The sequence below is a fragment of the Streptopelia decaocto genome, assembly GCF_964273445.1.
Source record: "Streptopelia decaocto genome assembly, chromosome: 1".
Lineage (NCBI taxonomy): Eukaryota > Metazoa > Chordata > Aves > Columbiformes > Columbidae > Streptopelia > Streptopelia decaocto.
In genome coordinates this window covers 25435710-25452824 of record NC_138663.1, presented here as the reverse complement: position 1 = coordinate 25452824, position 17115 = coordinate 25435710, and the positions used below count along the sequence as shown (strand labels likewise).

The following is a 17115-nucleotide window of genomic DNA, read 5'->3' as shown; positions in this document are numbered from 1 at the left end:
CAACCCCAGGTTCCAGTATAGGTTGGGAAATTCCATGTTAGAGAGCAGTGTAGGGGAAAGGGACCTGGGGGTCCTGGTGAACAACAGGATGACCATGAGCCAGCACTGTGCCCTTGTGGCCAGGAAGGCCAATGGCATCCTGGGGTGTCTTAGAAGGGGGGTGGTTAGTAGGTCCAGAGAGGTTCTCCTTCCCCTCTACTCTGCCCTGGTGAGACCACATCTGGAATATTGCGTCCAGTTCTGGGCCCCTCAGTTCAAGAAGGACAGGGAACTGCTGGAGAGGGTCCAGCGTAGGGCAACGAAGATGATTAAGGGAGTGGAGCATCTCCCTTATGAGGAAAGGCTGAGGGAGCTGGGGCTCTTTAGTTTGGAGAAGCGGAGACTGAGGGGGGACCTTATTAATGTTTATAAATATATAAAGGGTGAGTGCCACGAGGATGGAGCCAGGCTCTTCTCGGTGGCAAACAATGACAGGACAAGGGGTAATGGGATCAAGCTGGAACACAAGAGGTTCCACTTAAATTTGAGAAAAAACTTCCTCTCAGTGAGGGTGACAGACACTGGAACAGGCTGCCCAGGGAGGTTGTGGAGTCTCCTTCTCTGGAGACATTCAAAACCCGCCTGGACATGTTCCTGTGCAACCTCACCTAGGCGTTCCTGCTCCAGCAGGGGAATTGGACTAGATGATCTTTTGAGGTCCCTTCCAATCCCAAACATACTCTGATACCGTGATTATTTACAGTCTTCAAAATGATAAAACCTTGAAGAAAAATCCCCAAGCTACTCTAGGCCATGCCCATTCTCTATTCTAAACTTTACAGGGCTTCACAGCACAGAAATCAAAGGAACAAAGCCACCACGGAAAAATTCAGAGTAATAATCTGGATAGGATAACTGCGGGCATCAAAAGGCATTGGTCCCAGCAGAAGACATCAGGAACTCATCTAAGTGAGCATCATCTTCAAAATGGCATTTTTGTGTTTATATCCTTGCTACATATTTCTTATGCTTTTCTGTGGAAATAAAGTAATTTATTAAAGTGACAGAACCTAAAGACAGGACATGATCAGTAACAATTTTCAATCAAGCTGAAATTCCCCAAAGTCAACAATTTCAAATGCTACGGTCCTGAATGTACTTCATGAAAACCCTGATTCTCGCCTCACACAAAAAATTCACATTGCAGTCAACAGATTTGCATTTAGGATCTAAATAAAATTAATGTACTATATAGATAATTGTATCTGAGTAAATTAAAAAAATCTCAGTGTCTTTGCTCCAGTCATCATTTCGCTGTGTCAGTTTCTAAACATTAACATAGTTTAGACAAAGAAGAAAGACTAAATGTGGATTCTTTGAAATTTGAAAATAATAAAAAAACCCCACGCTGTAGCAAAAGCAATGTAATTGAACTTGCTGATGAACAAAAACTGTCACATTGGTGTCTTTTTTTCTTCAACTAGAAGACAGTGTTGTAATTATACTACTTTCCAAATATGCTTTTAATTACAGAGAAACTGGCTGCATGTTGATACTTTTGATAACTTTAAGGTATGAAGGTAGATGGTGGTCACAATTTAAAAATGCTCAGCCACAGCAGTATTCAAATTCAGTTCATTTGTTGCCTAGAGGAAACAGCCATTAACAGAGAGCAATAACATTAATGCCTACATCTCCCACAATACAGACACACAACTGAGACAAATTATGCCCAATCTAGATAGACTGTCTCCTTCCATTTAATGATGTTCTTACAGTTCTGCTCCAGTACACATTCAAAATCAGTTTCAAAATTGAGAAACATCCAGCCACCCCTGTTATCCTCACATTCGTGCATTTTATTTCTGCTTATGTGACACATTCATAGTTGGTAGCCTGCAATTAAAGCATACATAAATATACTTTCCTCAGCAAAAGTAAAAGTTTGTCACTAAACAGGAAGCTCTTGTTGACAACCCAAAAATAGTATAAAACTTTGCAGCAATCATTCTGAAAAATTATCTTCAAACTCCTACAGAGCTATGGACTAAAGGCCTGATTCAAATTTATTACAAAGGCCATTTTATATTTTCAGTGTTAAAATGGAAACAAAGCATATAGTTCCGATTTACAGCAGCATTACAGAATAAGGACCAGATATTAAGGCACTTCTCGGAGTAGAAAAGATAAACCATCAGCATATACAACAGATCTGTTGTATACTCAAAATTATGCTAGAAAACAAAAGAAAAACAAACAACGAACATGCAATTTTGACTTTTCTGAAGATATCCTACCAATCATTTTATCTAGGCTACAGTTCCCAGTCACAAGATGGGCAGAGCTCCACTCGTCCTCAGACCACAATGAGCCTCCAAGGCCACATTGTCATCTGAAGCACCTCCCTCACAACTACGCTCTTTCTAAGGTGAGTCTGTTCCATGAACTGCACCCAAACGTGGAAGCTCATCAGAATAAAAGCAATCCAAGACCAACACATTTGAAAAATAGCTTTCAAAAATCCATCAAGGGAAACATGATGCCTGCCAAAAAATACTCTCAAGCAGAACTATAAGTAAGCCACCTTTCTTTCTACAAAAACTGTATTGTGAAGGATTCCAACTCAGACTTCAGAAAGCTCTGAGATCCCAGCAGAACATTACAGAACAGCTACAACAAAACAATTTTATCAATCCTAGCCAAACCAAACTTCAGTTTTCTGAAGTACTACAAATAATTTTTCTGAAGTAACAGATTGGACTTGCAAAGCATTTACATAAGCCAATTTCAGGCTAGCGAGGCTAATCTCCTCAGGCTCCCTCTCAAACCACCAGACTATGCAAGTTTGTTTTGAATCAGTTTCTAAAAAAGCCTTTCTCCTTCAATTCTCCAAAGCAGAAGTCAGACAGATTAGCCTTGCAAGTGTAAGTTGGTTTTGCTTTATACTGATAAACATATCAGCAAGTGTACTGTACGAGCCTGTGAGACGACCCACAGGTAAGCACTATGGGAAAAAAATGGTTTTGCTAGCAAAATACTGTACCTATCTCAAAAAGCAATGGAGTATTTTTCTGGTTGGTAAAACAGGACACAGCCTATGCCTTTTTGGAATGGATTTTGCAATAGCAAACCAAAAATAAATTTTTGCTAAGAGCTGAATCCATCCAAAATACTTTAGGGTACAGTAGAGGAAGAAGCAGAAATGTGCCCTTCAGGTTTCTTTTAGAAAATAAGTCAGGCAACCTTTCTTGTTATCAAGTGTATCTTAACACTGCCCTTATGTTCTACACCATCATCATCTTTGGCTATCAATCTTCTCCAAGAAGAACTAAAAGAACCTGATCATATAAGGTGCACAGAGAATCACTTTCACGGAATGTGGCTGTGGCAATGAAATGTTAGCAGAAGAAATGAAATGAGAAAACCTTGCCGTTTCGACAAGACACTCCAGTGACTAGTACTCCTTCTCAGAAATTTTTGAGCTTCCTGACCTCAGAAAATAGTTTTTTATTGAGTAACACTGTTTACATACTCTTGCTTTTTCACATAGGCAGGAAGGATGCTCAGGGCAAATGAATGTTCTGCAGCTTCCATATCTCTACACTCCTGAAGGGCTCTCCATGGCAGAGTTGTGCTGCATGTTATCAATATTGGCAACATATTACAAAAAACAACCATTAATGCAGAGTGAGCCATGGTTTGTTCTTCTTCAAGAATGTGTAAGAGATTGTCAGGCCCCAGGAAAAGCCTGGATGGCTTTCCCATTCCGAGACTGACACTTCTGAAGTGTAACCAGTGCTGCGAGCCCTGCCATAAGGCAGGAGAGGCCGTAAAGTAGCTGATGGAAAAAAAACGGCCTCTGCCACTGTCTTTAAGGTTCCCTAGAACAGACTGGCCTGCTGAGGCACCTGCCTCTTGGCAGCTCTACCTTCTCTCTTCCTATTCAAGGCACACAAGGCCTAGGACAGATGTCCGACAGTCCAGAACAGATTATATAACTTCTGCTCATATAAATCAATGCCATACAAGTCTAGGAAATCACTCCACGTCAGTGATGCCATTTCCCCAAAACCTGATTCTTTCCTAGCAATAGCTAATACTTATCTTGGCCTGTTTATATAGTGAATCTCCCCTGCTTCAGAAGTTTCTCTCCATGAGTCCTGAACAAGAGCCACATAATAGATTCTTGTAAGAGTCTTCAATGGTGGTAAGAGATTGGGACAAGATAAAATGGTACTTTGGGTGCTCTTCCATTGAGCAGAGCTGCACTGTCCACTAGAGAAATGTTCACGCTGCAGCATCTGAAAGCACACTTCTCAGGCCCATCCTCCTTCCTATGCATTCTGTATTACTCTTCTCAGATCTTCATAACTACATGACTGAGACACGCTTTTTGTTGCTACTGGACCACCTGGTCTGTTGGTCATTCTGATATTACTGAACGCACAATTAAAGGTTTTCAGAGGTCTGTGAGCATAAAAAGAAAAGGTAGGTATCAAAGCAGCCTCCAGACAAAGGCAACTTCAGACAACATTTCTGTGAGAACAGCTAAGAGTTTAAGTAGGGAACATGCTTACTTATTTTTATAATTTTCACCCTAAGAAAAGTAATGACTTGCTACCGTAATCTCCTCCCTTATCCACTTTGAGTTCAAATAGGTCGTCTTCTGCTTTTAAGGTTTTTTTTTTAAATTTATTATTTTAAAATAATAATCATACTGCAACATAGTACAAGTTAGAGAGAAAGAAAATTGTCACACAAAGTTTCTACGCATGCTTGCAGCAGAACAACCTGCCTCCTGGCATGAGCACTGTTAACAAGAGAACGCTCATCTTCCAGAGGACTTCTCAAAAGCATCCTTCACTGTACATCCCACTAGACATATGGTAACATAACATATGGTAACATAACATATGGTAACATAACATATGGTAACATAACATATGGTAACATAACATATGGTAAGTAGAGTTTCTCTTAGTTTAGGCAAGCTGGAAAATGGACATTACACCAAAGCTAATTTTTCATTTTTTGATTGGAACAAATTTCAACTCCAACCCAACCAATATATGACAAATACCTCTAATGTTTAAGCATGTTAACTGCATTGCTAATAACGTATCTCACTTTCAGATAAGGGTGGATGGGTTTGTTCTTTCTTTTTTCTTCCTTTCTCTCTCCTTTCACTTTAGCATTAATAAATAATAAACATAAACAAACATAATAAACACTTTCCATAACCATAATTACTCTACAAACCTTTCTGCTGCACTGCAAGTCATGAGTTTGGAAAATGACTGGATCAGGAAGAATTTACAGAGCCTTCTGAAATATCCACATTGTTCTTCTTACCTCCTGGTAAAGGTCACTGAGATCCTCATGATGTGCCTGCTTAGAGCACCCAGGGAACTCTCTGACACAGCAGGAGTCAGGCGGCCAGTCCAGCTCTGTCATTTCCAGCCAGTCTGTGAAGTACACCACCCCACAACATTTAAACTGCAAAGGAAGGATTAGTCAAGATCAGCAATAATGATGCTACTTCTTCATAAAAGCAGGTCATCAAACAAGCTAAATAAATTCCTATTGACAGCTTCCAAAATATTTACGAAGGACTAAAAACCATCTACCAAAGCTTCCATGTATCTTCTTCTGCTGTACTCTGACACAAAAGCAATGTGAAAAATGTAATGTAGTGACCAATGAACACCTCAGAAACAGCCAATGCTATTGCTCTGGCCTTTAAATCCTAACTGCTCCCTCAAAGGATGCTCACAGAAATCGTCCTACCCTGTAATTCTGCTATCGTTAGTACAAGGAACCAACACAATAATTTCATGTCAAAAGGGTGACTAATGAACAAGTATATCTGTGCCTGAAGGAGGTAGTAGGAAAAGATGATTACGGGCTAGTGCAGACTATTCTGGCAAGGCTACAACTATGGACACATCTGTTGAATATGAGACGAGAAAAGGTATAGATTTATCTGAATACAGAAAAAAAAAAAAAAAGAAAAAAGTTAATAAAAAGGTATAGAAATCAGAAATGCTGAAAGGTAAAAGGAAAATGGAAGCAGAGTATCACACTAAAATAAACACTGCAACAGAGTTGACCATAAAAGTAGGAAGTCTGGCTGCAAAGCAGATGAGCCATAATTGGCTATAAAACCCACCAGGACTAACAACCTGTCTTCTCCTCTGCAAAGCACACCAAGAGATTTAAAGCCAAATGACCAGCCTACCACATTCCTAGATGCTTTCACAGAAAAAAGGGCTGAAGCAGCTATATTAGATTTTCTTCGGCACTGGATGGGGACTTGATATGACTGAAAAAAAAAAAAAAGCCTCACTGCAGGAATAAGATACTCCTTTTTTTCTGTCTGTCTGCTCTCCAGCACCAGGCTGAGTGTTCATAATGCATCATTTGTTTCCTTTGACCCATGGGCTTGGGAACATTTGTCCCCCTTACCCACTTCAGGGCCAGTGTCCTGCATACCACACCACTCACAGTCACAGTCCAGCAGGCGAGTGCCCGGACATCACAGTGGCACACACTGTGCCTTGGCTTCTCCAGTCCTCTTACAAACCTCACTTTTTCCTCTTTCACCACAGCTTTAATGTCTCTGTTTTTATCAGTTTGCTACTCAGTCAAAAACCTCCCAACACTGCGCTTCTTGACTTCAACTGAACCTTCCCATGTTCATAGTCACAACTGTGATTTTAGACCAGCCGAGGGGGTTGGAGGGGAAATACATTTCCCATCTCTCTCAGATATTAAAAGATACAGAAGAGTGAGCACAAAGCTGATCAGGGCTGAATCTTTGGAAACATAATTGTAATTACAAATTTTTTATTTAGGAAAAAATATTGTCATGCTGACTGAAGAAGGGCCCCAAGCATAGTGCTCATTCATGCATAAAGCACGTACCAGGCTCACACATCCACTGTCTGCGTTATGAGTGGACAGAATAAAAATGAGAGCCTGCTAATTAATTAGGAGCTGTAAAAGAGCCTTCTCAGTTCACTTCTAACTTTCCCCAAATCATTCCTCTGGTCAGAGATAAAAAATAGGAAATCTAATTTCTAAAAGGAACTTTTTCTCCCCTGGAAGAGTTAAAGCATAGTTGAAGTTTTATTCATATTCATATTAAAAACAGGTAGCTTTTAATATAATCAACCTATACATTTAAACCAAGATACAGAATCAGCTCTATTCAGGTAAACAGAGGTCATTTGATTATGTTTATCTCAGGTACAGAATAGGCACCAGCGCTACCTGAGTATGAAGGATTACTCGGTTTCATGGAGCACTTGCACAGCCAGAACAGGAGACTGGGAAGGCCGAGGGTTGATTAACCTCATGTAGTCCTCGTTCTTTCTTTCAGGTTATAGTATAAATACAGACTAACCAAGTGCTGCCAGGAAATGTTTAAATAAACAGGAAATCTGTGCAACAATGATAGATTTCAACATTTCAACATGGGCAGCACAATGACAGGCATTTAAAGAGTTCTCTTCCTGCACGTGAGTTATATTTGGAGTTAATGGCTTTTACCTTGGGCAATTTCATGTTTTTGTAACATAATAGTTCATTCTTTGAAAACAGTTCCGAATTTTAGTAGGCCAGAGGGCAAAGCTGTGAATACACAAGGCAGCTTTTTGGTTTGTTTCCCCCATCCACCCCAGTCAAAGAAAGTAAAAATCCTGATCACTTTCTCTAGGCTCAGCCAAAGAGACAGTGCTGGCATCCTTTTGGAAACTTCCTTTCCCACTCAGTTCCAGCTAAGGACATTGTCTTAGACATGACAGCTCTGTGAAAGAAAACTAACAGAGCCTAGAGGAAGGCAAGCACAGTTTAATATTAAATTAGCATAAAGAAATACTGAATTTAGTAGCATTCTTTTCTTGACGTTTTAGTGTCTTTAGAGCTCCAGAGTTGGATATCAAGTGAAGTTAAAAGACATCATCACTACACAAGGTTTCACATTAAATGAACTTGCATTTATCTACGCACTTAGAAACAATCTTTTTCCCTTAGCAGATAAATAACACTTACTTCAGCTCACAAATTAACTGTCATCTTACCTCCCTCTGGAAGAAATTCCAGGCATGGGTCAGCCACTGGTACCTTGGTAGACCATAATTGGTCATCCTGGCCTTCAGCGTGATCATATCAGACCACTGCACTGGAACCTGGAACAAGGAAACAAAAGTGATTCACACCACAGAAAGCTGATAAACAGATCAGTTGGCTTGTGGCTCCAATCCTAGAACTTCCACCTATTCTGAGGTCTTTCAGTGCAATGATCGAAATAACTTTGTATTCAAATAAAACAGGAAAACAAGTGCTTCAATCTTTACAATATTGAAACTTTAAGACCCTTTATTAAAATATCAGGAAAAAGCTATTTGTATCCTTTGCTTACAAATTAATGGACATTGGCAAATGAGCTGCATTTTGCAGAGATTCAGAGATAGTTGTGTACAATTTGATTACATCATTACCAGATTTTAATCTGGCATAAAATTCTAACTGAGCCCCATCCAGGACATCAGGGATGGTATTTATCTTCTCCAGTTTCGGTATGTTCCTTGTGTCTTCAATAGAAAGAAACAGGCAGCCATACAGAGCACTTCATCTCATCTCAAGCAAATATTAATATTAAACAAAGCAGATGAATCATTCCTTAGAAGTCTCATATCCACTTCACTGTCTAAGGTGACGAACTTAGATTTAAACACCTAACTTCTAAATATATAAAATCAACTTAGATTAATTCTACCCTGAGAGTCTTTTCAGTGGCTTTCTGGCTTTGTCTGAAGGTATCTTGAATGTATGCGATTTCAGTATCTTGCTCAAAAATGGTAACAAAAAGAGTTTAGACAATGAGACCCTCTGAACTTTTTTCTTCACACACAATTGTGGCCTTGTATATCTTTTATTCTGAAAGGATTCTTAGAAGTATTTTTCTTTCAAATTGACTACTCAGAAGTGAGGAGCTGGTGCTCTCTATTGTCAGACTATGACTCTCAATCAGTAATTTGTTAGAAACAAGAGAAACAAGTGCTATGGCGCCCATCATAACACAGTTAGCATTGAAGATAAGAGACAAACTTCTGTTCAGCAGCACAAATTTCAGTGCACCAAACTACAATAAGGAGCTGGAGACTTTGCAGTCACCCTTCCAGGCACACATACCATTCATGCTGCATTTTGCCTTGTTCCCATTAGCCTTAACAGTCATGGTGAGCAAAATCACAATTGCAATAACAGCTTTCATTTTGAGGGTGGGGAAGCCCAGCTCCTCTAGCAGCTGTGAGTCAGCCCTCCCATTCAATTGAAAGCGAGCAGTCAGGCCATTCTGCAAATCAGCAATAAATATTATCTAAGAAAAAAATATGACAATACTTCCCAAGGAGCCTTGATCTTTGTTGTGCTAGAGGCTCTACAAAAATATAGGGACAATCACTGCCCAACCGACCCCGTAATCCAAATAAGAACATTTGGTAATGTTTCATTATGGCTGTTAAGTTACACCACATTTTTGATGCCCTGGTAAAGCTTCATATATCACGAACATATTAATAGAATCCCATAAATTTTGCACATCTTTCACTTAACAGAACTTTTATTTCTTAAGCTGTAAAGCACTGAACTTACAATTGTCCACGTGAAAAATACGTTAGCAGTGGAATACTAAAAATACTTGAAAACAATATCACTTAATATTTCTACAACAAACACTTACACTAGTCACTATAATAAAATAATTTGGTTTTGTACTCAATGCATTTCTCCTTCCATTGCGTTGGAAGTTAGCACTCTGCTTTCTTTGGGTAATAGTTGATATCGCTACAATTAAGCTCATATTTGCTAGACTATTTTTTTATTATCTTATTTGAGTTGAATACAGTCCAAGGTTATGCACGTAACACAAGATGTCCAACTTCTTTATGAAAACAATGGAAAGCAGGAAAAAAAAAATCAAGAAGTAAGAAAGGAAAATTAAAAGCAAGTCAAAACAAACTAAGCCCCTCTGTAGGAAGGCAATTTGAATTCTGTAGCTAAGGAAGGACATCGGAATCTGTGTGTCTGACTGCTCCGAGAACGCCAACGTGTCAAACTAAGGACATCAAGGCATCTACTAAATAGCTTCCCGTCAGCTCATGTGTGCAGTAATGCACAATAAAACATGACACTGAGGGGCATTTGTTTGACCAACACTTTTCTGTAGCGCTTAGACAAACAAAAACTAGAGATGGTGGTTTGATTTTAGCATACATTTTGTAAAGCTCAGATTGCCATTGAGATCTACTTATTCATTATCATTTTTCTAACGAGTATCAAGGCCCGACCAATGCCCAAGTAAGCCAAGAACCCACACTGGCTGTTCAGTCTTGTGCGTGCAATAAATTAGTCATGAGGCACACTTCATGCTGAGAGCTATCATGAGCTGGAAGGAAAACTGTTTATACAAGGACTCTTACAGCAACTTGTCCACGTGCCAAGGAGAGCCCATACTGGATTAGCAGAGGCGATTATGCCTCAGTGACATTTTTGACAACATCACCCACCCACCTACAGTAACATTAGTCAACTGATTCCCTAACACCCACCAGGGGCTCAAGTGATTTCATGCTATGCTGAAACCAACATGACATCAAGTCACCCCTGTGGGTATAAGAGGGAGTCCTCTTATCTTTATCAAGCAGAGTAGGAGAAAGCATGCTCTAGGGAAGCGATCTGCACAGGTATGAAAGAACCACTGAAAAAAACCCTGTGCTCTTCCAGACTGCCACATGCCCTACGGGTCTCAGCAACAAGAAAACTGAGTCTCGCCCACCTCATCACATGAAGACCAGTAGTGTTAGGACAAAGGGAAGCAGAAGAGGAAATCAGATGGAAAAGAGAAAACAAAACCGGGTGGCGGGGGCAGAGAAGAAAAGAGATAAAAAGAGAAAAGCAGTTGCTGAAGATATTTTTTTTTCCATTCTGTTTGCATGCTCATGTTCATATACTCAAACACCTGGGAGAAAGGAAGAACTGAAGGACTGTGGAGTATCTGGGTTCACTGTGACCCATTGCAGAAGGTGCAAACATGGAGCTCTGCTTCTTTTGGCAAAGGGGTGCAGGGACAGCCACGTTTTTTCCGGAGGGAAGCAGCATCACCCGTGCCTTCACATATAGTAGGGCTATGCCAGTTTTTATCAAACTGTACCAGGTTTGGGTTTCAGTAGCATAGCAGGTAACTGAAAGCTTGGGAGTTACACTAAAACAAGCCGTAACTTCAGGTTTTTAACTGAATAGCGAAGGCTGGAGAAGGCATGTATTACACAGTGCACTGAAGGTTGTGCTATTTCAGGCAGCTTCCACTGACAAGATTTCTGTGGAGAGATGGATGTTAGTTATAACCGTCATCCTCAGCAAAACCCCCGCAGAGGGCAGCTGTGCCCACAGGATGAAGCATGTCACTTGTCCACATTCCCAATTTTAAAATGCATCAGTGTAAGCTGACATTTAAAGTAAAGGGATAGCCTTAATCGCTCCTATATTAGAAAACCCCTCTGGAATCCGTACCACAAGGGAATGAATGCTGCTGATGCAAAATGCTGCCACGTAACTTCAGACTTCAAATCTGCCAGTAATTCTTTTGGTCCCAGTACTGTCTAAATACCAAGAAGGTTGCCTCCCATCTTACTGCAATGAAACTGATATATGCTGGTGGAAATATCAGTATATTGGACATATCTTGGCAGCTTAAAGAAAATATCTGTCCCCCTATTCATAAAAATGTACCAGACTGAGTACAAAACAGAAGGTTATAGGAGCCAGAAGAATAACATTTCAGTTTAATTTCTGCTCAACACTTAACCCTTTTCTTGTATGACGGTTACAAGTCTTCAGTTTGAAAATTACAGATTGGCATAGCTATAAAAACTAGACAGAGACAAAACCTCTCCACAAGTTTACAGAGGAGTGTTTTATAGCCAAGACATGCTTGCTTAAAACCAGCACTTATAGCTTGTGGAGGCAGCATGAAGATTTCAGCAGACAGCAAGTCCCTATCGAAAGAGCACACTGTCTGTTTACAATGTAGTACACTCAGCTATAACTCTTTAAAACATGAGGAACTTTGAGGGCAAAATCCTTTCAAATGCTCACATCTCCTTTGTTCATCCATTGCCTTCAATAAGAACCTGCCCAGCAAGAATTAACTAAAAATAAAGTCCTTAAATGTGGGGCTGCAGGATTTGGGTCTCAAATATAGAGGAGGTAGGGAGAAACCCAGAGAGCATCTTCCAGGCAGACAAGCTTTCCCAGAAAAACTCTCTGATTTATAAAAAAAGGCAGTCACATGAAATTAGGCTGTCAGAACCATGAACAAAGATAAACACTACAGCAATTAGAAAACAGCTAGCCAATGGAAATCTGTTTTTTTTTCTGTTGAAAAATGCAGCCTCCTTTTCTGACTCACCGTAATTTCCTGCTCGTAGGTCCAAACACCACAGGCCAGTTCAACACAGAATATAACAAGCAAGCTTCCAAAGTACTGCAGAAAACAGAACAGTCTTGGTTATTTCATCCAGGCTAACCTCAAAAAAAAGAGACTTGAAAATATTAAGGGACATCTCAAAACATCATTAACTTTTCACATGACTGAAGACAAGGAATCTGAAATACATTTTTGTATGCAGCAAACTTTCTAAAATTTTAAGTCGTGGCATTTCTTACTCACTTAACATGAATCATATGAACATTACCATCAGAAAACAAATTCATTTCCTTATTGCCCCAGAGTACAAGGCTATCATTACATATTATGCTAAAGCACTCACAAAGAGGACAGTCTTTTTTCTCTCATATATGTGAAAAAAAGAAATATCGTTTTGTTCAGTTCTATCCATTCAAGCAACATGCCCAGATTATGCTAATAGCCAAAAAGTCGAAGGAAAACAGAATAAAAAAAAAAGACTATTCACAAGATGAAACCAAACAAGGCACTTGAAAGCTATGTTCTTATCAATTTGTAGGTATTTGAGTCCAGGCATAAGTAGAATCACAAAACCACTTACGTTGGAAAAAACCTTTAAGATCATTGAGTCCAACCATAAACGTAACCAAGTCCACCACCACTAAACCATGTCCCTAAGTGCCAATGTACAAAAGTTTATTGAGATGGATTGAAATACCTTTGTCTGTTACAAGATCTAACCCTTGAACTATTTAAAAATAGAAAATATGTATATAACTGTAGAAGCTGTAGAGGGCTTGGTAGTGACAGTTAAACCTGGTCACTACAATTAAAAAGAGTGGGACTACATTCTGTATAGCTTCAACAAATCTTACTTGAACTGCAGAGCAATGCAGCATGGAAATTAAGACTGTTTAACTGGTGTCTTCTATTTAACAATTTATATTTTATTTAAAGCAAAGGCACAGTTCCATTCATTCTTGAGTTCAAGTCCCCCTTGTTTTCAGTACATAAGACTTGAAATTACAGTCTTCATGGATTTTAATTTTATTTGGAGATCAAAGAAACACTGTCACAATATAAAAAAATATAATAAATATATAATTCCATTAGCAGGATAAATGACTAAATTAGAAGCCTTTTGGCATGTATTTCTAGGATGTATTTAGGACAGGTATTTAAAAAAAACAAACAAACAAACAAGCAAAACAAACAAAAAAACCCACACATGTACTGGGGGCAACTGATTTTTTGGTTGGTTGGGGTTTTTTTTTTGTTGAAAGATCAATAAGCTGTATTATTTAAAACAGAGAATATAAATCTGCAAGTTTTAGGATTTAATAGTCATATACACGGATCTTTTTCATTCACTCAATCTGGAACTGAGAAATTCACAGACACCTTGGTAGCTACTAAACAGCATCTTGCCTTTACTTCTACTTGCTGACCAAATCTAACTCCCTGAATTAGGTTTCTAGACACAAACGGCCAAATTAAAGATGTGCATGTAAAAAATATGCATGTTAATTTTCAAGAGAAACTTGCACCCTCCCGCCCACAAAGATCTGTTCAATAAAGATGGTGTCAAAAGAAGAGGTCCTGTTTTACGGGTCTCCACCACGTTACATTGCATCTTCACAATCATTACAGCTGAACAACACATCACGTATCCTTACAAATCAATATTGTCAGTGCACGCAGAGCTCCAGTACAGGCCTTCAATAACCAACATACCCATCCTTTAAAGGTCTAAAGAGGATAAAAGTCTGAGCTGCATCTTATATGAAAAATGATGCTTTCTCTAAAAAATAAATTCATGAGCTTCTAGACAATGTATTCACTATCACTGTAGTGCCTGCAAGTTATGCAAAGGGATCTTAAAAAAAACATGGAAATCTCCTTTGCAAAGTTTTCCCTTCAAAAGAGGGAAAGACTGCCACGTTTTAGCTCTTTTAAGTCACGCAAAAAATGTTTAAGGACATTATGGTTAAAAACAAACTTGAGTTCTCAGTTGTCTAAGAAAATTTCAGTGGTTTTATACTCTAACTGAATAACAATGCTGGGACTGCCTGCTATCCCCAAATCTTACACAAAACTTACTGATGATGGTGAAGGCAATACATCTGGGGGTGTATGTGTGGCATGCTCTGGAAAACTCTTAATTTGCAGTTCCATGTAACATTCCTTCACCAACGTTAATGCTGAAACTTTCTCATTTCTGTCAGCATACAGTTAAGAAAATTTCTGGTAGCAGTTGAAGACAGAAAAGCCAAACCCAAGATTTTATCCAGTTACTGAATACAGTCTGGGATAGAAAACTGTTTAGCCAGATTCACACATAAACCACTTCTGGGTCTGTGAGGAATTGAGCAGTCCTGACTCTAGCTACATCTGGACACTTCAGGACACTGCAAAAATCAAGCCTTCTGTCCTGAGAAAGCACATCTTCTATCCCTAAGGCAAAAGACAAGAAAAGACAGAAAGCACATGCTAAGAACTGAGCAACTGCAGGGACACCAAACTCGCACACAGGAGCTTCAGTTTCACCCTGCTATTGAAGAGAAATATTATACCTCTCTCTAAATGCAATGGTTTGCAAAACAAATAGTTCTTATGTAAGTTGTGTGGGGAAAAAAAAAAAAAAAAACAAACAACCCTCTAACCATTATTTAAATTTATTACCCTTAATTTCGATCTTCCAAATACAGAAATTATTATTGGCTTCAATGCTTATTTCTTGTCCCCAATTAAATTCCCACAGGAGTCTGAATGCCAAATGCATCTTCTTGCATTTACACACTTCTGCTTTTTGCCAGAAATAGGGACTTGGTTTTGAAGCAAGACTTAATATTTCTTCTTAGGAGCTGATTGCCTACATTTTGTAAAGGAGACTAACTCTCTGAGGAACACCGTTGTGCATCATGCTCAAAACCACACCAGCTGGTTGCTCATATTACCTTCTACAGCACATCTCCTTCAAAGCACTCTTGGCTATTGCTATTTTATGCTATTGTTTTTGTTTGTTTGTTTAGGTCTTGTTTGGTTGTGGGTTTTGTTTGTTTGTTTTGGCAGGGAGAAGGTAGGATAGAGGCAGGCACAGAAGGGAGAAAGCAGATTTGCAAAGATACCTGCAGGTTATCATAAAATAACAAAATCTATAAGCATATAAGTATTTAATGCATAGCCACAATCACTTCAAGAACTAGAAACCTTTTACATGGCAAATCCCACAGACTTTTAACACCTCTGTAGGCAATTGCTAATCACTGTCATTCACTAGTCAGACTACGCAAAGTGAAAAACTGAAGTGGTGCCTTCACCCTGTAGCAAACCCCACAGAGTCAGGTTCACTGAAGGATTTCCTCCAGCAAGGATGTGAAAAAGTTAAAATGTTGGTTCCTTGAGAGAAACTGTGAATGACTGAAATGCTGGTAGAGAACACTCTTTTGAGAGTAACAAATCAATGTAAAAATATTTGCCAATTAAAAAAAAAAAATGCAGTCGACATTTACTGCTCCTCACTAAGTCACAGACACATATGGCCGAGATCCTAAACTTCAGCATCCCTGCAGTGTCAAATGGATGTTGTCAATTAGCAGGAACTGGTTCTCCTGCAACCTCCTCATTAAGCCTGCTCACCACCACCGCTGGCCACAGGGGAGGAAGGCAGGCAGGCAGCAGCTTTCCAACAGAAGCATCTCCTCTAATACCTGGAGCCTTGCACAAGCCCCTGGATTATTTTCGGCAGCAACAGATGGGTATGTGTGCGTGGCTCCCTCCCCAGAGCACAGAGCTGCAGCACTAACAGCCTGCAGAGGCTTAAACAACTGTATTTTTCCAGCACATCAGCCCTGAAATGGAGGTGAAGGAACTAGGGACTGGAGTTGAGCAGAATCCTGTTCCCTTCCCTTCTTGTGCAAGAGAGTAAACAGGAAAGAAGTGAGAACAGAAACAAAGTTATTACTGTGAGAACAACTTTCAGAGAAATGTAGAAAAGACAGAGGGATGAAAGGCAAAGGAAAGATATTAAAGATATTCCCTACGTAATAACCAGACTCTGTTCTTCTGGAATACCCTTCATGCCCCTCATGCAGTACAGATGTAAATGGCACCACAGTCAACATCCTCATCTCGCCCCGAAACCTCCGATGCAGAAACCACACACATCAACAGCACAGAAACCCACCACAATGGATGGTACCTGCTAGTGCAGAGATCACACTCAGAGGCTACAAATCACAACAGCCTCCAGAGAGGTCTGGCCCTGGTGCAAGTCAGACAACCATAAGTCCACTTCTACAGGGAACTGACATACAAGACAGAAAAGATGGTGGCATAGTGGAATATACCAAATGGAAACCCAATGATGATAGAATTCAACCACAGAATGGAGATAACCATCAAGCAAATAATCAAATACAGGAAAAAAAGAAATCAAAAATGAAGACTAAGATTGAAGTAATAGGTTTTGTGCTATCAGAACCTCATAAAGCACTAGAAAGGTTCATGGTATTTTCAAATACGCATTTAAAAATCAAAATAATTCAAAACTACTTTTAGAAATATCTGTATGGACTCTGTAAATACAATGAAAAGTTTTAGTCTGAATAAAATTCCTGCACACCTCAGTGGCATCCCATAAGAGGGCACAAGCTACACATATGCCA

General features: G+C 39.5%; 1 protein-coding gene across 5 annotated transcripts in view; it reads right to left on the bottom strand.

Annotated features, from left to right (window-relative positions):
• TSPAN12 (tetraspanin 12) overlaps positions 1-17115 on the bottom strand; it is a 46742-nt gene that overhangs the window by 3254 nt on the left and 26373 nt on the right. For all 5 annotated transcript variants that reach the window (XM_082076059.1, XM_082076060.1, XM_082076063.1 and 2 more), the window contains 3 exons: positions 12452-12526; positions 8061-8168; positions 5332-5475 (listed from right to left, as the gene is read on the bottom strand). In XM_082076059.1, coding sequence (XP_081932185.1) covers positions 5332-5475; positions 8061-8168; positions 12452-12526 — 327 coding nt within the window. The remainder of the gene's footprint in view (positions 1-5331; positions 5476-8060; positions 8169-12451; positions 12527-17115) is intronic.